Below are 21,266 nucleotides of genomic sequence, written 5' to 3' on the forward strand. Positions count from 1 at the left end.
CATCAGCGCAGGGTTACTATCTGCTTCTGTCTATGCTGCACTGTGTCGACAGAGGTGAGAGTAACATGGACCAAACTAATGCAGCTCATCCGTGTCACTCCCAGCAGACAAGGTAAGTTCACAGTTCTTTGTGGATTTCTGCCAAACTGCTGCAGGTAAGGACACTTTTTAGAAAATTACCATCACATGTGGAAAAGCTAACAGATTTTAATATCTGAGGCACTTTTAAAGTCAAAAAAATCTTTCTCCTGTGTTTGGATTTTCCCATTTGGTGTGATTTTTTAGGATCATGTGCAGCTTTCATGTCCTGTGAAGTTTAAGCAATGCTAAATCAAATAGACAAATACAACAAAAATCTACACTATAGAAATATAAAGTATTTATGTTGTGGAGACATAATGATGAAAATATCACTCACAGACAAACCAAAAGGAAAATTCCAGGAAAATGTGATACCTTATATATTGATCTTGTATTGACTGAAACTTTACCGTCCATATACAGTTTCAGCTTCCTGAGGAGGTTTCTATTTATTGTAGAGTATATCTGGCTTTCATTGTTCCCCTAAGGCTGCTGTAGAAAGGTTTATCTTCATTTCTGTCCTGAGCTGAAAGGTTTCAATCAGCCAGCAGCATCAGATCCTGACTGGATTCCCCAGTCTCCCTGCTCCCGAGGAATCCCCTATGCTCTATGTTTGTGTTTAAGAGGGAAATTAGATTTCAAACAGGCAGCTCCTCCCTGAAAACTGTGGGCCTACAAGATGAAATCAAGTTAGTTTTTTTAATCTTTGCTCATTAGCCCTCCTACTCCCTTCACTTGCACTGCAGTCGTCTCCCTTAAAAATACCCACAGCTTTTAGAAATGATTTCCCTCCTTTCCCTCCTTTGTGTATTATCTCCCCTGTACCTTCTTATTTCACTTTTATCCTTCCTTCCCACTCTGGTCACTCTGGTCTTCTCTGCAATTTTCTGCTCCATCGCGGTGCTGCGTTGGACGTTCAGTGGTTTTCTCTTCTCTCCGTTACACTGCTGTGCGAGGCCAAAGCTCAGGTTGATGTGAAATTTCCCACTCTTCAGATTCAGGACACTCTTCTCCGAAATCACAGCAAACTTGTGTGTGGCAAATCTGACCGCTATAACATCAGAAACCTTCAAAATGCTGTCTTTAAGAAACAATGTCAAATCTGTCGAATGCTGCTTTTATGAATCAAACAGTGTGTCACTCCAAACGATGCCTGGAACTATTTGCATTACTCTATTTATTTTTTTGAGCATTTTATCTCATATGCATGCATGTTGTGTTGCAGTTGCTTGCTTGAGGTGAATTCCCATCTGCACAAACATCCAAGTCGATTACAGGTTTCCAGTTAGCACCACGCTTGCCCTGACAAAATACAGCAAACAATAAAATACGTTTACGAGATAGAATCTATTTTGCAATGAAATAATTAAAACCTACAACACTTTGATCCCTGTAGTCGTTAAAATGATCCTTTTGATGAACTGTGTGCTCCTGTGTTTCCACACCTGCTCTTGTCTCTGCAAACATGCCCCTTGTTTCACTGTCCCATCTGCTCGTAACTACTGACTCTGACTCTTATTGTTCATGATATCAAAGACACATTTTTAAAAGCTGAGCTCACCCTGCCAAATGAGTCCTACTTTATCCTAGAAGCATATTACCGGTACAGCTGTTGCAGGCTGGATCTAATTACTATGTTTCTGTGGCTGTCAAAGAAATGCTGTTTGCCTCTGTGACTCTCTCCAGTAGCCCTGAATACAAATTAGGGAGGTCTTGTAATGTAGGTCTTATTAGTGTGAATGAAGAGGTGAGGACGGCCTCGTGAGCAGGCCGTGACCTCCTGCTCTAACCCATTCCGCATCATTCACACCAGCTTATCAGACAGCTTGCTAACATATATATATATATATATGTATACACACATATGTAGCAAATTCATTTGTACACCTTTCAACACCAAAGCCATTCAAAGTGCTTTATATAAGACAAAAAGGCATTAAAACAAGATATAAAGGAAGCAATATAAAGGCAATATAAAATGATAATATGAGTAAGATTTACTGTAAAAGGATCACAAGTAAAATAGAAGATTTCTAAGCTCCTAGTTAAAAATGCAGTAGCATCAGAAAGGTATTAATCCATTCTTTTAAAGGACTGAGAGTTTTAGCAGATCTCAAGTTTTCTGGGAGTTTGTTCCAGATAAATGTCGCATAAAAACTGAACGCTGGTCCTCTGTGTTTTGCCTCTGGGGACAGAAAGCAGACCTGTCCCACACCATCTGAGAGATCTGGATGGTTCTTAACGGAGCAGCAGATCAGAAATGTATTTTGGCACTAAACCATTCAGTGTTCTATAAGCCAACAGAATAACTTTAAATCAATCATTAGACAAACAGGAAGACCGTGTTAACAGGAGAACCGGACTCTGCTGGTCTGAGTGAGGACTTGTGAATCAGCTGCAGCTGTCTGATCAGCCTTTTAAAAAGACTTGTAAAGCGAGTGTGATAGAGGTCCAGCCTGCTGATGACAAACTGAAGATCATTTTTTTCTAAATCCTGCAGAGACATAAGCTCTTCAATTCTTAATATAGAAAAGATAATCTTTTGGCACATACACTTTACTATAAACTGAGTGGCGGCATGTTGATGTTGTGTATAAGGGGCCCAATAATGGAGCCTTGGGGAACTCCACATGTCAGTTTTGTCTGCTCAGATATGAAATTACCAGTTAGCACAAAGCGGCTCCTTCATATAGGATCCTAACCAGTTTAGGACTGTGTCAGAAAGGCCCACCCAGTTTTCCCGTATGTGGAGTAATATATTGTGGTCGATTGGGTCGATCGCAGCGCTGATATCCAATAACACCAAGACCTTTCCACTGTCTGTTTATAAGTGGATGTCATTCAAGACCCTAACAAAAGCAGTCTCTGTGCTGTGATGTGGACTGGAAAACATCAGAACAACTCTTCAGGGCCAAGAGGATGTTAGGCTGATAAAAAAAAACAGCCCTTTCAACAATTTTGTTTTGGTTTGATATGGTTATGTAGTTATTCAGTAGTGTGCTGTTTTTCAATTCACAGCATCATTTAGTAGATAGAGGTTCAGGTGCAACTTACACAGGAAGGTTTATTGTTAGAGATGTAACTAAGAGGGAGGTGGGGGGAGACGGAGGAGGCAAACCTTTGGTGGCCTTGATCAGTCTCTTCAGGTGTACGTTTATCAGCTGAAGAATTTTCTCTTCTCTACCACAGACGATAGCGCCTGGAAAGCAGCCGGTTTTAGCTGTCTTACCACTTATGTTTCTGATAAGCATCTCCCACATCCCAGTTACAGGTTGAATTGTCTCTTTAGATGCAGTTTTTTTTCTCTTGTGCGTCACTTTTTTATCTTTTCCTGTCAGCTGCCACCCTTCATATTACTCCCATGTCCAAACTTATCTGCAGCCAATTCCACTTCTGTCTCAAGGACATATTTTAACCTGTTTTGTGGTTATAATGATGGGGTTGACTGATCTGTTGATATGGTCTGGCGTTTATGTCTACCCTTGGCTGTCTGCCAGATGTTTGGGTCGAAGCTGGCTGAGCTGAATCTATAAATTCTGCTCTCTCTGTGGAAATACAGTCTTAGATTCATCTTAAGGTTTTACGCATAGATTAGCCCAGCAGGTAGAAATCCCATTAGTAACACATGAATTCACAGGTTGCATTTTGATGAGTGAGAATGGTGTTATTTAGAGACAGATACCCATTTAAATCTTGTCAAGTTGAGGTCTGATAAGCTAGCACACTGGCAGGAGACACTGGCAGAGTGTTGACAGGGCTTACAGGGGTTTAACATTAATCTCACTGTTCTGATGGTTTCTAAAAACAACAGTTTGTAGAATGTGATATTCTGATAACAGGTCTGTACGTTCAAAATGATGACTTTTACTTGATGTTGGTGCTTTTACTGAGTAGGACCTGGACTCTGCTTAGGAGGACACTGCATTGACTCACATTAATTCCCAGAACCATTACTGCCACATGCCCTAAAGTATGACATCTATTAAGAGAGACTCTGCATTTATTACCATGAAATTTAATAGTTTACCTTGTGGGGACCTGCTTTTTGTCCCAAAATGAGAGGTGAGTCCCTTCGTGTGTGTATGTGAACAGACTGTTGTCCTCACACAAGCAACATCAATACTAATCTTACCCAGCAACTCTAAATTCACTGAGACCTTTCTTTTTGTCTCTCTCTCTCTCTCTCTCTCTCTCTCTCTCTCTCTCTCTCTCTCTCTCTCTCTCTCTCACACACACACACACACACACACACACACACACACACACACACACACACACACACACACACACACAGAGCTCTTTCTCATCTGCGACAGAAAAGGCCCAAAATGGGTCTTTGATGAGTAAGTGATAGAGTTAGAGATGCTGTAATGAAGTTTCATCTGGCTATAAGAGCAGGAAGGAAACATCTCTCAGGTACAGTATGATGTTATCATGTGGCCTAATGGAGTCACTTACAGGGTTTTAGTAGTAAGCAACAGCCCTCGTGGTCTCAACTAAGTGTCTTTATATTGATTTTCTGATCACAAGGCATCAGTTAATCACATTGTTTTGTTGTGTATATTTTAGGTCTACTGCTGGTCTTTCTTGATCTTTAACATAATAGTAACTGTAATGATGCTTTACCTTAATTGCGGTGTTTTGCCAGTTGTTTTGCTTGTCTGTTTCCTGTGGCCATCTTGAACATGTTACCCATTATAAATTCAAAAGAAAAGGTATCCTCACATGCACAGCATATATTGTTTTGTAGATGCTTTTATCCAAAACACCAAACAGCATCATGAGTGCCTGGATTTTTAGTGTGGGTGGCCCCAGTAGAGATCTGTCCGTACACTCGCTGAAACACTCTTTCATAACTCACAGAACAGGTAGTTGCAGAGCCAAAAAACAGTCACCCCCCTTTTCTCTCACTCAGAAAATTATTCTGCAAATAAAGCGTCTGTAGCCTCAGAAAACCTGCCCTGTCTTGTCATTAAAACCATGGCTTCTGCCTGGACATCTGTCTCAAAGAGCACACAGAGGCACATCCATGCACACGTTCATACCTTCCTGAATGAAAATCCAATTTTCAAACCAGGGAGTACCTATTTCATGTCAAGGGGCAGTAATGTCGTGAGGAAATGACTCATCTATGCCTGTAGGATCAAGATAACATATTGACATTTTTGAATTGGCTATCGTGCACAGATTAGATACTCTCAAAGGGCATTTTGTGACTTTCAGATGATGTAAATGGGCTCTCTAAAGGTGTAGGTGACCTCGATAGATGATCCTGTTCAACCTGTCGGGTCAGCTTTAATCACAGTTAAGACTTCTGAGTTATTTAAAATGTGGATGAAGAGAGCAGCTCAGCCAAAAAAAAGAAAAAGAAAAAAGAAATTAAAATTAAGTAGTAAAATAACACAAACCAGTTTTACAGATATAAGATCAGACCTGCAGATTTCAAACCTTTTTCAAGCCCGTTTCAACGTGTTGTTCGTGATATGAATATGTGGGACACTGCTGTGTACTTTTAAACACAGCTGCTGCAGCCTGTATTTGCTCACCTGTCCATCTTTCACACGTGGGCCAAGCCGTAAGCTCAAAAACATTGAAGCACCTGCCAAGTGTTTACTCGCTCACAGTCACGCATGACTTTGCATCTGTAACTGTGCAGACAGATAAATGCACACACACAAACAGGAAAGAACTGGCATCGCAAACAGGCAAAATAGTTGCAAAGAGGCTTACTGTGTCATAATCTTTGTGTTCACCAGGTACAGATATCATTTGAGCCTGAAGCATCTGTGAGGAGGATATCCCAAACCCAGACAGCATGGAGGTTCTGAATTCATCCCACAGTAACAACACCGGCAGTGGTGATAATGCCATCCTCTTCTCTGGAAGTCCGTACACGACTGTGGAGATTGTACTCATCATCCTGGTGGCTGGATCTCTGAGTCTGATCACTGTAATTGGAAACATCCTGGTTATGCTCTCTATAAAGGTTTGGGTTTTCTTTTTTCACCATTTATAATTAATGAGCGTGTTTCAAACCTCCACCTCTTACACCTAGACTTAGAGATTGGAATGCGGCCTGTGCATCCCTGTGCAGAGTGGTAATTAAATAGAAATGAGAAAAGGCACATCACATGGCATCTGACAGCTTGCTCCATATTGTTTCTCTAAAGGTAAACAGGAACCTGCAGACTGTCAACAACTACTTCCTGTTCAGCTTGGCCTGCGCAGATCTCATTATTGGCATCTGCTCCATGAACCTCTACACGGTCTATATTGTGATTGGCTACTGGCCCCTGGGACCCGTGGTGTGTGACCTGTGGTTGGCTGTTGATTATGTTGTCAGCAACGCCTCAGTCATGAACCTCCTCATCATTAGTTTTGACCGTTACTTCTGTGTCACCAAACCGCTCAGCTACCCAGCACGCCGCAGCACCAAGATGGCAGGCCTGATGATCGCCGCGGCCTGGGTCTTGTCCTTCATCCTGTGGGCTCCTGCCATTTTGTTCTGGCAGTTCATTGTGGGCGGGAGAACCGTGCCGCCAGGTGAGTGCTACATCCAGTTCTTCTCGAACCCAGCGGTGACATTTGGGACAGCCATAGCAGCTTTTTACCTACCAGTGGCCATCATGATCCACCTCTACTGGCGCATCTCCAAGGCCAGCCGCAGCCGAGTGAGGAGGGACAGCAGGAAGACTTCAGGTACCAGTCTGGGAGAAGGCCCCTATCACAGCCAGGAGGACGGATGTGGGAGCCAGAACAACTGCATATCGGCAAGAGAAGCTCAGGAGGAGGCTGGAGATGGGAAAGAGAAAGAGCAGCAGAATGGAAGCGGACCCCGCAAAGAAGAAAGAACCGACCAGGTGGACTCCACAGCAGACAGAATCCACGTGTCAACATCTAAGGACACTGCTGTCCCTGCGTCATCACAGAAGGACTCAGACGGTGGGAAAAAGACAAATCAAACACAGCCACCTTCCCCGGAGAACTCAGCCGCTGACAGACAGAGTTTGGTCACGAGGACACTGTTTAAGGTAAATTTGATTGCTGTATAAAAGCCTGTACGTTATGATTCAAATAACAAAATCACAAATTGGCCCAGATTTACATCTATCAGTTTTTTTTTTTGTTTTTTTTTTAGCATTGCAGGTGGTGTATCACTGGGGATGCAACATCTGTTGGTTGGTCCACCAGTTTGGTCCAGACTGAAATATTTAAACTATTGGATGGATTGTCATAAAGTTTTGTAGAGACGTTCATGAGCCCCAAAAGATGACGCCTGATGATTTTAGTGATCCCCTGACTTTTCCTCTAGCACCACCATGAGGTTGACATCTGTAGTTTGAGTTTGAGTGAAATGTCTATTGTAATATTTGCCATAAATTCACTTCACACATTTGTGTTCCCCTCAGGATGAACATGGTAAGATGTTGATGTGAGCATTCAGTTTAAAGTAACGCGATGTGTAGGCTGCAGACTGATTCCCATATCAACTCTGTAAGGTGATAATACATCAAAGGTGTGTTTCTAGCTTGTTCTGCTGCCCCCAGGTTGCCAAAAAAAAGGTCAATTAATGTTGCTTTAAAAATTCTGAATGTAAATTTCCTCGCCTCCTACTCTGATTTTGCAGGTAACAAAGCAGAGTGCTGTAGCAAAGTGGAAAAAGAAGGGCATTTCTTCCAGAGAGAAAAAGGTGACGCGCACCATCATGGCCATCCTGGTTGCTTTTGTCGCTACATGGACACCGTACAATGTGATGGTCCTGATCAACACCTTCTGCTCCATCTGCATCCCAAACTCCCTCTGGACCATTGGCTACTGGCTCTGCTACATCAACAGCACCATCAACCCGGCTTGCTATGCCCTCTGCAACGCCACCTTCAAAAACACCTTCAAGCATCTGCTTCTGTGCCAGTACAAGAACATACGCACAGCACGATGAGGGCGAAAGATACAGACTCATGTTTGTGACAGAGTCAAAATAATGTGATATATCTTGCAAACTGAGATGACACAAATATTAGAGTGGACGTATTATTAAAATCAACTCAGTGTTCTTAGTGTGCACATTTATTTTTCAATGGTAGAACATATTTCCACTGCCACTGAATATGAAACTGTGTTGGTAAAATTGTAAAACTGTACATTTATAATTCTACCACACCCCTAACTTTTATTGATTAAAGAAATATACATGCATTGCATAATAATTCTCAAGGCAATGTATTCAGTGGGAATGCAGTTTATTGTGAAAAAGGCACATTTGACTGGGTGTCAGCTGGGGTTTTGCTTTGACAGGATGCTTTCCTCTTTGCTGCTCCCTCCCATAAGCTTGTGCAGTATGTTCTTTGATATGCAACCTGTTTTTACCCCAGTGGTGATGGTTTTGTAACCAAAACAGTGATTTTAACTCTAGAATAAATGTATAGTCTAGTCTAAGAAGAAGTTAAAATACTATAGAAAAAGACACTGTATTAATAACATGTCATTCCATAAAGTGTTATGGCCAGCAAAGAGCTGTGAAACCAGTCAAATCAGCCAAACTGGAACATTCTTCTCTTTGAACTGTTTCAAAAAAAGAGATAATAAAAAATAAAAGAGTATTAGCTGCTGTAAATGGATGTGTGTGTGTGTGTGTGTGTGTGTGTGTGTGTGTGTGTGTGTGTGTGTGTGTGTGCGTGCGTGCGTGTGTGCATGTTTCCTCTCTGGTTAGATTTACTCGTATTAAGCGAATGACATCTGTAATCCATGTTGTGAAATGAACCCAAATGTGATATTCGTCCATATCTTCATATCTTCCCTTCTTTCCTCATACGTTAATACATGTTTTCCGTAAATAAAAGCCATAATGACAGAACATTTTGTGTGGTTCTCTTTATCATGAGATGCCGTAAATGTGCTCAGAATTAAACTGCCTAAGTGCACAGAGTAAATGCACAGAGCCTGATTTATTGGCTTTAGCTGGACATCACAACCTTTGCCCAGTAGCTGCTGGGCTGCTGCCTGATGGGAGGAACTACTCACTGCACCACTAAAAACACAAAGTGCAGCACTGCAGCAGTGTGCACACTGGAAGAAACAGGGGAAACCCTCAGGAGCACAGCAGCATGTCTGAAAACAGAGCTGCTGTTCAGTTAGTTTGCAGCGTTGTTACTAACACTGCTGAACTGAAGATGGCTGACACAAGCTGACATGTATCACTGCAAAGTGTGCCACAGGAGCAAAAGAGGACATGAATCAGAGCTCTGCTTTCATTCTGCCAAGTTTGAATGAGGCAAATGACTGTAGTGTGCAAATATGAGAATATATTTGTTGCTAAAATTTAGCTAATTATCTAACTAAGCTATGCTATTTCTGTCCTTTGCTGACTGACACTCACTATGTTTGTCTAGAATGTTCCCTCAATCAGGAACGAGAACTAGAGATCATATTACGATGATGTTGACGCTTTGACCCATGAGTAGTCAGTTTCATGACTGTATCATGCATGGCGGTGATGCAGTTGGCAAAATGTGCAGCTGAGAGTAGAGATGCTTCACAGCAAAATGTGAAAGAAAGCAGTTTTATTTAATGCTAAGAACACATATTTAGTACAATCAGCATGTCTTTTCTCCAGATGCCTCTCTGGTTTCCTTCCTCCCTTCTTTTTTCTGCAGGCGTCTCTACATCTGTTCTTGCCCCATGAGAAACTCACTTGACTCAATGATTTCTGCTCAACATTTAATGGGACATGCTGAACAGAAACTGAATAGTAAGTAATAAGTACTAAGAAAGTGGAAACTACAAACAAAACCAACCAAATCAGCACTAAAGGCAACCAAAAACAGTCACTCAGTTCAAAACAGTACAGCTTTCTTTAAAATGAGCGTAAAAGTTGTTACCTGACCACAACACCTAATTGAAAGTCGTAGTGAACACCTCACTGGAACCTAACAGGGACATTTTTATAGCCTTACCACTTTAACACCGGAGTCTGAAATTCCTGCACTGAATAGAAATGGGGAACAGAGAAAGATTTAGAGATGACTTGATACAGTATTAACTCCCCCTCCTGTTGCTCCTCCCTGTGGACTGAGTGCCATAATCCTCTGCTGCTTCCTGTCAGACACAGAGAAGGAATCAAGCTGAAATCCTCCCACAGTCTTCACACGGTGGAAAGAAAGGACAGAGGGCTTCTCTGTCTCAGCTGTGGGAAACGTCTGTGGAAAGCTGTGGAACTGTTGCGCCCTCTACTGGAGCAAATGAATGACTCCTATTGATACTGGAAGAAACCTGAAATGTTAAACTATGCCCAGTTTGCACTATTGCAACATGCAGTTGTTAAACCTTTGAGATGTGTCAGGAACTGTGAACGTTGCAAAGTGTGACGTTCTGTGTGTTTTTACTGCAAGCTGTGCAGGAAATGAACAGATAGAAATTACAACAACAAAGTCCTAAATTTAAAGAACAGGTGCACAGTTTTTCATGACTGTCTTAAAACAATAGTCAGGTACATTACACAGCTTTTGCTCTCTGTAATCATTCCTCCTGTTCATACAGGATATTAATAGATCCCTTCTCAGTGTGATTTCAATGGGCCTCTCGTCTTACAGTCTGTCAACAGACGAGCAAAGGGACGTCACCAGTCACCATGGGGCCACTATTGATGCTGGTCAGGTTTAATGTAAACATGTAACCATGCTGCTTGTTTATTATGTAAGCCTCTGTTTGCGTTGCACTTGTGGTCTTGTGTTCATTGTGATTTCAACCGGTGTTATCAAAGACAACACAGAAGTGGCTCCACAGGTCTGAATGCCTGAGGTCTGGAGTGCTTCTTTGTAACATAAACAGGAGACATACTGGCACAAAAGACTGTATGAGGGCATATTTTGACATCCACCTACATGGCACCTGAAGTGAGTTACAATCCTACTTTTCCAGGTTACATTTCCCTCTGTCAAAAAGCAATGCTCACATCAGTGTTTACCCTGTACACACCGCATCCCAGACTAATTATCCACTTTACATTTGGGCAAAGTAACCCAAGGACTGATGCTGTTTAGTGTAAACAGACAGCTTGCAGGAGGAAATATTAGACATATGTGGGCAGAGTATGGCTGAGCCGCCACCTGGTCCACTGTCAGATCACCTAATTCACTTCATTACCAGCTTTCAGTGGAGTCATGGCAGAAGAAAAGGACCAGACAGGAGCCTCCTGGGAGGACCTGCCACTGCCTGATGAGTATCCTGAACCACATACGGAGGAGAGAGTTGCGGTGAATGGAGAGGCAGAAGAGGACGTTTCTGCTTCCGCCGCAGAGGACAGCACCAAGGATCAGCCAGCGAAATGCAGCCCGAACCTGCTGCTGATGCTAAAAGCAGCAGAGAGCAGGTGGACTCCTCAGAGTCAGGACAGAGACGGGGAAGAGTCTGGGGCAGGAGAGTTGGTGGCTGAAGCTCCGAAGACTGACATGGTGAGCAAAGACACTGATCAAGATATTCCATATAATATGTGCATCTGTAAGCGTGCCCCACAGGAAGCGTGCATCTGCATACACTCAGGCTGTTAATGATTTAGTTGCCTGTATGAATGTTTGACCAGCAGTCCTGCACATATATTGCACTTGTTCTATCTCTTTGGAAAGACACAGCAGACTTAAAGGTAAAGTATGCTGATTTTACACTGTCTGTAAGTCCAGTGCAGAGTCTCAAGTCCTCTCACAAGTCTTGGGAAGTATAGCTGCCTAAGTAAGTAAAAAGTTGTATAAATCTGTCTGTGGCTCCAGAGGGAGCTGCGTAAACTTGAGTCAGTGTTAGCTGTGGCTGAAGACTAAAAGGCTGAAAATGAAATAAATCTTGATGTGTGGAGTTAGAAAGAGATGAGCTTACCAGACCTCCTCACATCCTCTTGATCCCAGGAGATTGAGGCAACATTAGCATAGCACACCTGAACCTCCAACCATCGTATTGTAGATAATGCAAGAACCGGGAAGAAGATGTGTGGAATAACAATATTTCTGGTTCTGCTGCATCAGTTTTTTGTTGCGTACGATGCCAAATTTGTGGAGAGCTCTTGTAAACAGATAGTGGGGTGATTTATTATTGCACTTCAGTGTAAGAGACTGGCCAAAATCAAAGCGGCAGAGGCCAGTATATCCCAACTTTGTGTTCCTAATATGGGTCAAGGTCCAAAAACACCATATCTCACATTTCCCATAATGTAGCCAGACAGTATATTTTATTAGACCCTCGCTGGCTTCTTTAAAACTCCGTGCCCACAGTTTGTAACACAGACTTTCTGTTATAAATCTGACTTTCCAAGCTGAATCTGAGGTCACCCTGATGACATCATGATGATATCATGTTTTTTGTGTTTTGTTTTTTTTCTCTGACTATAGAAAGCTCCTCTAGGAGATAAACGCAACTGTTTACAGATTGTGCTGTACTTGGATGAATCAGCATGTGTAAAACGTGTGGAGTGACTCTTTAAGAGACTTTCTGCGACACTGCAGAGCTGCTTAAGTCATTTAATGGACAGAAAACAATGACAGCATACAGTATAGTGCAACCGTCTGATTTATTTTAAGAAACAGAAATATAAGACCGTCCCTGAATGCTTGTGCTTTTTCACTTTGCTACTTCTTCTGTCTCGACAGCTGCTCTCTTCTTTCTCTCTTTCACTCCCGAACTCTGTCATGAATGTAGGTCTGTGTATCCCTTTAAAGTCTGTTTAATGTATACCCTGAGAGCAGAGTGCACTTCACCATATATATATACTCACATTCATCTGTGGACTCTACGAACACTTGACTGAGCTTCTCTTTCCTCACAGCTCTTTTTATCCTTTCTCTGAATCTCAAACCTGTTCTTCTGTATTTTCCCAGAGTTCCCCTCTGCAAGCCTCACAAAGCAGCTGTTTGTTTCCACCTTCTGCTCTCTCTGTCTTCTCTCCACCTGTCACCTGGGCCTGTTGAGCGAGGGTGTGACATAAAGTGTCGCTCTGTGAACTCTCTGATCAGTCCAACAACATCAGCCTGCAGCTCTGCAGAGTTACTGTGTTGTGTCAGTTCAACAGCGATCTGCCAGCATGAAGAAAGTGTACAGTCTAGTGAACATAACTAAAGCCAAGGACCAGGAGGCAGTGCAGTCCATCTGCATCAAGGTATCACTGCTTTTGTTTTGCAAGTGCTGTTACTCTCTTACTCTCTATCTTTCCAGCTTTCTCTTGGAAGCCATCGATCAGGTCTTCATGTTGAATTAGGTGGATATGCTTGAAGTCACTAAAACTGAGAATTTTCTTGAGTTTTATTGATTCCAAGAACAGAGAAGAATAATTTTAAAACATAATCAGACATTTTAAGGCTTTTTCAGGCTACAATCAAAGCACAGATTTTATACCAAGGAGACTTTTTTAAATGTTAAGATCCACTGCCACTATAATAATTATTGGCTTTCATTGCACTTTCACAGCGGCTGAATTCAAAGTCGTTTTGTAAGATTGAGATTGCTTTGTGATCATAAAGTTAACTTTCACTCTGCTCCAAGTCACAGCTTAATACCTTTGTGTTAATGATTAAGCAGCTGCTTGAGTAAGTGCCTCCTGTATTCAAAAGATTGTATTCAAGTGATCGAATAGAGTTAAATATTTGACAGTCTGTCCTTGAACAGGCAACGGTGCTTGAAAATGTTGGGGTGTGAATCTTGTTTTTCACTGATTCATCTGAAATTCAGGATTCATTGTTTTCAGATGAAATCAACCAGGTGAGTGAAATGGATCAACTTAGATTTTACTAGCCAATCAGAGTGGAGCTTGTTAAAGGACAGTTATGAAGAAAATGAAAAAATGCTTTGTGGTCAAGTCACTAAGGCACAAAAAGTGTACAAACTATACAAATTGAATCACTTTTGCAGTGTATTTTTGTTTGTTTTGTTGCCTTTAAGTATGTGCAGTAACACCTTTGTGATGTCATATAATATGAAACAAATCTAATTAAAATCAGAGGGAAGCAGAACGTTGAGAAACTCCCACAGAGATCTTTATTACATCGTTCATGAGCATCTCAGGTTTAATTGCGCCTAACGAGGATTTAAGGACTCACACACTTAATCCTTATTGATAATGAGGCCTTTGCCTAATTAAACTGTGATGAATGTTATTAGTTATGAGTAGAAGATTCAATATGGAGACTTTTACAATAGCCACATGGAAACAAAGCTTAAATTTATCATCGTTATTTATCGTAACGTTGGGAGAGGCTGCTGCTTTTATGACAGGTACCAGTGGGGCGTAGTGGGTGGAGGTGTTATCCTCGAGTGCATTATATTGAAAGGTGTTCCTAATATTCTGGCCCTGTCATGTATGGAAATGGCGTGGACAAAATATGAGATCTCACTGAAATGCAGTCCAGTTTAACACTGTAAACTATAACCTCTGCCACAACTTATACATACAGTATATTTCACGTGTCAGAATCTGTGGAGAGATGTCCAGATTTTTAGGGCCTAGTATGGGTCAAAACTCCCCCCAAAAAAAACAAACTTATTCCTACATCATTCCATTGGAAAGCATCTTTTGTTAGATCTCACTGGAAAAAAATCCACATGCTCAAACTCCACCCTCAGTTTGTAAATAAAACAATGACATCACTGTGGTATAATCAGGGTTATTTTCTGATGACAAAGTTAATCCAGAGCCACAGATGCTGTTTTCACCAAGTGGGTTGTGCTCCCTGTGATTAAACCGATCTGTATGTGTAACATTATGTGTGTAAACGCCTGATCCAGCAGTGTGTATAATAGTAATAATAGACTTGCAGCAGTTCCATATGAAAATCCTTTCTGGGTGTAGATCTGCAAACTAAACCCTGCAATAATCCCATCAAAAGCTCCAAACGCTCGATGCATATGTTTATTGTTTGGAGGAGGGGTCAGTGTCGGGGTGTGTCTGCGCTGGTCGGTGTGTGCGTCCGTCTGCCCATGTGGGTAAGGGAAAGAACAAAAGCAGAAAAATCCCCCATAATAAAACCAGGAGATCGTAGTAGGAGGGAATAAGCCCACAGTTAAGCTTGCAGCAGTTTTTTGGAGCTGGACATGAAGCTCGGGCTCAGGCAGCAGTGTCAGGCGAGCAGCCAGCGAGCAGACATGGCCAAGTGGGATTCCTGTGGCAGCAGCCCGGCCTTCCAACAGCCACACTGGATGGTGAGACAGCAGCAGATACAGGGATGAGTCAAGCGAAGAGATGGAGATCTGTGATAGTGACAGACTGTGAGCAGAGAGCTAGTGGTTTACAGCAAAATCTGCTGTGAAGGGCGGTGCTCGTCTGCAATTTTGGCTGCAATGACTGCATGAAATTGATGAGACTTGATGCATGTGACCTGCAGCAAAGCAGCAACTAATATATTTGGTACTTTTGATCTTTTCTTTTGTTTGTGTCTCCTTTTTTTTGCTCCACAGCAAATACAGTTCTCTGACCAGAAGCAAGAATTCAACAAACGTCCCACCAAGACCGCTCGTCGCTCTCTGTCTCGGTCCATCTCCCAGTCGTCCACAGATAGCTACAGTTCAGGTTAGGAAACACAAAAAAACACACACACACACGCTCATAAGTCCGATCACATGTCTTTGATATATAAACTGAGCTGGTTCTGATCCCTGCAGCACGAGAACTACAGGCCCAGAGGATTAGCCTCTGTGCTTTCTCCCTCAGCTGAACCTTAATTAAAAGGAAAAGTCTTCTGAAGAATTAAGTCTCTTTAATTTGGTCCTAATCGGCTCTGTAAGCCTTTCTCAAACATGTCAATCACTGCCAGACTTCATAGAGCCTTCAAAGGCTCAGAGAAAAGCCTCACCTAGCTAGAGTCTGACTCCTGAAGCAACAATTAAGGCCGGAAAACTGGAGCCAATTCATAGCTGTCAAGCTTGCCAACAAGTCATGTGACTCCGCGTTTGCTTTTGGACATTACATCATATCTTCTGATTGTTTTCATACACAATTCCTAATTTCTGTGTTCTAGTGTGCAGCGACAGCTCTGAGGATGAGTCTTCTCCAAGAGACAAGCTTCAGAAGACCTCCGAGGGCCTCTCTGACTTCTGCATCAAAAACATCAAACAGGCCGATTTTGGACGTAAAGAAATAGACATTGCAGAGCAAGGTAAAGAGGACGAGTCATCGAACCGGTGCTTATGTCCTCACTGAGAACTATCATTCACAGCACTCATCCCAAAAAACTCTAGAGAAAAGAAGTTAGGCACAAGAAGAAGAGATAAAATGAGAATACTTAGCCTTGAATAAATGAATGTGTGCGTTCATGATTGGTTGGTCTTTGTGATATTTAGAAATGCCAGCACTGATGGTCCTGAGGAAAAAAGCAGGTGGGGAGAAACCTCTGGCCGGGGCCAAAGTACTGGGCTGCACACACATCACCGCACAGACAGCGGTGAGTTCAACACACACTGGAAACACAAGGTCTTATCAGGGTGTGTTATTATAAGCTGCATTATCATTCTCCCTTCTGCTTTAGAAATAAAACAGTTATTAATAAGAGCATGGAATTGGCAGGAGGTTAACGTGTTTTGTTGTGGGTCTCCTGTAGGTGTTGATTGAGACTCTGTCTGTGCTGGGGGCTCAGTGTCGCTGGGCGGCCTGTAACATCTTCTCCACCCAGAACGCCGTGGCTGCTGCTCTGGCTGAACGAGGTGCGACCGCAGTCTGTGCAACCTGACGCATCTGTTTGTTTGTTTTTTTTGTGCTTCCTTACTTCCTCTTTTCACCATCACCTGCTCTTTATCTCAGGCATCTCAGTGTTTGCATGGAGAGGAGAATCAGAGGACGACTTCTGGTGGTGTATTGACCGATGCGTCAGTGCAGACACCTGGCAACCCAACATGGTACTGAGATTAAAGCATATTTTTTCTTCTCTCAGGTTTCTTTCTGAATGTAATGACACTTAATTTTGAGGTATGTGGATTTCTGAGTAAATAAGTCATTACATGTGAAAAGATATCTTGTTACTTTTGTTATTAAATGCAACTTTTTGGCACTGAACGACAGCCTATAGCTCTAAAAATCAGCATTCCCCAAAGCGACTGGATGGATAAGGTTAAAGGTTTACTCTGTCTTTGGGTGAACTGCATCCATTGTGTTTAACATCCACCACTGGAAAAGGTTTCACCGATGAAGAGCTTAGCTTGTGTTCCCACTCTTCAGATTCTGGATGACGGAGGCGACTTAACTCACTGGGTCTATAAGAAACACCCAAACCTGTTCAAGAAGCTGAAAGGCATCGTGGAGGAAAGTGTCACAGGCATCTATCGGTTAGTGTCACGCAAAAATTGAGTGATGTTCTCACAGGTTCACAAAGTCTTTCTCCTGCTCAGGTGTGTGTCTTCGGCTGTGTTTCAGGTTATATCAGCTGTCAAAGGCAGGCAGACTGTGTGTCCCGGCCATGAACGTCAACGACTCGGTGACCAAGCAGAAATTTGACAACCTTTATTGCTGCAAAGAGTCCATACTGGACGGGTAATGCATCATGTGGTGAGCGTTAACAGGTAACACTGCTGCAGTACAGATCAATGGCCTGACTGTATTGAACTCCTCTGTCAGGTTGAAGCGAACCACTGACGTCATGTTTGGAGGAAAACAGGTGGTGGTGTGTGGATATGGTGAGGTCAGTGAGAAAATCAATGTTTCCGGTGCTGCTGTGCACATGTTAGGTATCGAAGAATTGCAGCTCTTCCAAGCTCTTTTCTCTCTTCTTGCAGGTTGGCAAAGGATGCTGTGCTGCCCTGAAAGCACTGGGTGCTGTTGTGTACGTCACAGAAGTGGATCCCATTTGTGCCCTTCAGGCCTGGTATGAGTGGAAGCTTTTATCATCACAGACGTGACGTGTGTCTCTTTCAATGGCACGTCGTGACAAAACCTTGCGACACATTGTAAAAACCTACTTTTCTCCTCTTCTTTTAGCATGGATGGCTTCAGAGTGATTAAACTGAGTGAAGTGGTCAGACAGGCGGACATGGTCATCACCTGCACAGGTAACTGCTGTCCTCTACAAAGCAGTATGAGCTTGTATTAAGAATATAAGTACAATAATATGATTGCGTGTGATTAATCTCTGTTAGGCAATAAAAACGTGGTGGGGAGGGAACATCTGGAAAAAATGAAGAATGGCTGCATAGTCTGCAACATGGGACACTCCAGCACTGAGATAGAGTTGGTATGAACATTAACCATGTGTGTGTGTGTGCGTGTGTGTTATGCACGTTTTTATGTGTGTACACCTCGACGCTTGTGTGTGTAAAACATGGACTCTTGCCTCTCAGGCGAGTCTGCGGACTGCAGAGCTGAGGTGGGAGCGCGTGAGGCCTCAGGTGGACCATGTTATCTGGCCTGATGGCAGGAGGATCGTCCTGCTGGCTGAGGTGACGATAGTGTGGTTATTGTTATTATTACTATTATACACCAGCACCAAGAGATAATACACAGAAACCTAATTAGTGTAAAGTAGCGTGCCATGAAGTCTGAATTCTTACGCTCTTGGCACAAAGCTTTAGCTAAATTTCAGGCTGTCGTCAGCTTGCACTGGCTAACTGAACGAATGCCACAGTTTAATCTCAGACTAGCAAAAGTTTCACATTCTCTGAGTTAAATATAATCTCAGGAGGAAAATGGTACACATATCTGAACAAGCTGTCACTGGTTAACTTTACAGACTTCAGAAAAGGTTGCTAGACTCATTAAGCGCAGACTGACAAATGTTCTGCAAGTCTGTATGTATTTCTTCATGATCTTTAGCCTGTCTCATTTGGCCTTGAGGATGTCGCCACGTCATAAAAACTGCACTTCTGCGCTGCTTTTGTCACATCAGAACTGAGTTTTCCAAACTGTTTCACAGTGCAGCCCTGCAGCTCTACTCATGCATGTCTGATCCAAGATGAGTTGAGCACAGAGAACATTTACCTGATCATTGTTAAAGGGTCTGCTGTGCTGCAGTAGAGACAGAGAGACATTTGAGGACTATTCTACATAATTATTTGACATAATACACTTTCCTTTCATGTCTTTTAGGTCATTATCTGTGGCTGCTGTCACATCACAGTATGCTACTTCAGTTTTTGAGAGCTTTTTTTAATGCTCCCTCAGGGTCGTTTGCTGAATCTGAGCTGCTCCACGGTGCCGTCACTTGTTCTCTCAATCACCGCTACAACTCAGGTATCATCATGAGTTATATTCAGCAAAATACTGCAGCATCTCTTTTTAATACTTTTCTAAATGTACCACAAAGGAAGTGTCAGTTTGAGGTTAGTGCCAGCCACCTGTAGTCGTAACAGAGACTTCCACTGTAATGTATGTCAGGCACTGGCTCTCATAGAGCTCTACAGCGCTCCAGAGGGACGCTACAAACAGGACGTCTACCTGCTGCCAAAGAAGATGGGCAAGTGCTCAGCTTCAATATCCCAAAAATATTAGACCTGCCTTGTATTTCATGTTGTTATATTCAAAACTCATAAAGCCCTGAATGATTTATAATTTCAGATGAATTTGTGGCCAGTCTTCACCTGCCGATGTTTGACGCTCACGTCACAGAGCTGACTGACGAACAGGCCAAGTACCTGGGCATCAGCAAACATGGACCCTTCAAATCCACCTACTACAGGTGAGGGTTTTTCTTACACACAAACAACACACACATACGATTTATTTATGTATTATTTATCAGAAATCATTTTTCAAACAGGTATTAACCCTCTGGAGATAAAGCTGAAAGTCAGACGCTTCGGATGTGCTGTTGTGGATTTTACTGTGGAAAAGCCCTCACAGTCGTGCAGACACTGACACCCTCTACAGGCTGAATCTTCCTCAGTATCATGGAGACACAGTGGATGAGGACTTCAAACTCTTAATTTAGTTCACTATGTTTCCAGTGATGTGCAGTTTCATGTCTCGTTGCCTATAATCCTGATTAAAATCTAACATTACCAAACTTCATATTAACCTCACATGAATCCTCTAGTGAAGCTCACACAAGATAATAAAAAGATCAGTTTTGCTCTCACAGCACTTTCATGTGTCTCTGTCTCGTCATTTTAATATAACAAAAACAGGAAAGAATTGTACATTTGTACCCCTCAACTGTATAAAATGTTAACATTTTTTACTTTGTTGTCAGAAAGAACATCAAATTGTCTGTGGGAAATGTATTTGTTTGTTGTCATGCTACCTGCGTTGATCATCACACATTCATGTGGCTCCGATGACAAGTTTAGAGCTTCACAGGGAACTAATGAATCTGCTGCTCTCTCGGTCGCTTGACCCCTGGATCACAAAACAGGCCCCACCCGAAATCAAGAACGGCATTAATGGGAAATTAAGTGATATGTAGACAAAGTGACGACAGTATCTGGTGGGCCTCGTGTTGGTCCCCACTGACTCAAACTCCCACATTCCAAGATGAGGAGTGGAAGTTTTCAGCCCACAGTGCAAGAGACAAAGGACAAAGAAGACACTGACTTTGCCATTCTCAGTTAAAATGGATATTAATCAATATGCTACAACAAAGTAACATGACGGCTGGTGATGATAATGCTCTGTCCGGTCATTAGTCAAGTGACCTAAATTTCTCCATAGTAATCGGAGCAATTTACACCCCTGGTTGAGTATTCCCACCGTTACCCAAACGTTATGTCAACTTTAGGCATTTGAAATTTCATACATTTCTTCCACATGTGCTGTTATTTCATTATTGTGCACCCTAAAAAATATTACAATGGAAAGTAACTTATACTTTTTTTTTTTTTTTTTTTTTAACTTTTACTTGAGTGGGTTTCTCTAATGGGTTTCTAACTTTCACTTTTACCGGAGTCATTTTTATGGGACTAATTGTACTTTTACTTGAGTAGAGATTTTCTGTACCACCACTGTATTTACTCATTAGTGAAATGCAATTATGAGGTACTTGTTCTTGGGTATTTCAATTTCATGCAATATTACAGCCTACTTTTACTCCTGTACAGGTAAATATTACTTTTGACTATCAGTCTTATGATTATATATTTATTATGCTTTCATTGTTTTTTTATAGAAAGTTTTTTCATGTCTTAATTGAGGTATACACTTGTGGATTCTATTGCCATTCTGTGGCTCATCTTTGTCATTTATATGGCCTAATACTGCCACCTAGTGGCACTGTGGCTAATATTCAGACATTTTC

The 21,266-nt window shown here is 42.2% G+C and overlaps 2 protein-coding genes across 3 annotated transcripts; both read left to right on the forward strand.

Moving 5' to 3' along the window:
• LOC143322225 (muscarinic acetylcholine receptor M2-like) lies at positions 1–8,785 on the forward strand. Of its 2 annotated transcripts, none has more exons than XM_076733267.1 (4): positions 1–112; positions 5,838–6,067; positions 6,252–7,112; positions 7,709–8,785. In XM_076733267.1, the coding sequence occupies exons 2-4, from the start codon at positions 5,897–5,899 to the stop codon at positions 8,018–8,020; spliced, it is 1,344 nt and encodes a 447-aa protein (XP_076589382.1). In that variant the 5' UTR covers positions 1–112; positions 5,838–5,896; the 3' UTR covers positions 8,021–8,785. The 2 variants fall into 2 exon arrangements, with proteins under 2 accessions (XP_076589382.1, XP_076589383.1); XM_076733268.1 differs by lacking the exon at positions 1–112 and adding an exon at positions 4,461–4,497.
• A 2,397-nt stretch (positions 8,786–11,182) lies between these two features.
• On the forward strand, positions 11,183–20,116 carry LOC143322056 (S-adenosylhomocysteine hydrolase-like protein 1). The gene is made up of 17 exons (XM_076732944.1): positions 11,183–11,531; positions 15,511–15,622; positions 16,071–16,208; positions 16,393–16,493; positions 16,650–16,752; positions 16,850–16,944; positions 17,264–17,370; positions 17,459–17,575; positions 17,660–17,723; positions 17,818–17,906; positions 18,020–18,090; positions 18,178–18,272; positions 18,379–18,477; positions 19,199–19,267; positions 19,412–19,490; positions 19,592–19,712; positions 19,794–20,116. The coding sequence occupies exons 1-17, from the start codon at positions 11,241–11,243 to the stop codon at positions 19,798–19,800; spliced, it is 1,758 nt and encodes a 585-aa protein (XP_076589059.1). The 5' UTR covers positions 11,183–11,240; the 3' UTR covers positions 19,801–20,116.
• Positions 20,117–21,266: the final 1,150 nt, after the last annotated feature.

The sequence above is a fragment of the Chaetodon auriga genome, chromosome 6 (assembly GCF_051107435.1).
Source record: "Chaetodon auriga isolate fChaAug3 chromosome 6, fChaAug3.hap1, whole genome shotgun sequence".
NCBI lineage: Eukaryota > Metazoa > Chordata > Actinopteri > Chaetodontiformes > Chaetodontidae > Chaetodon > Chaetodon auriga.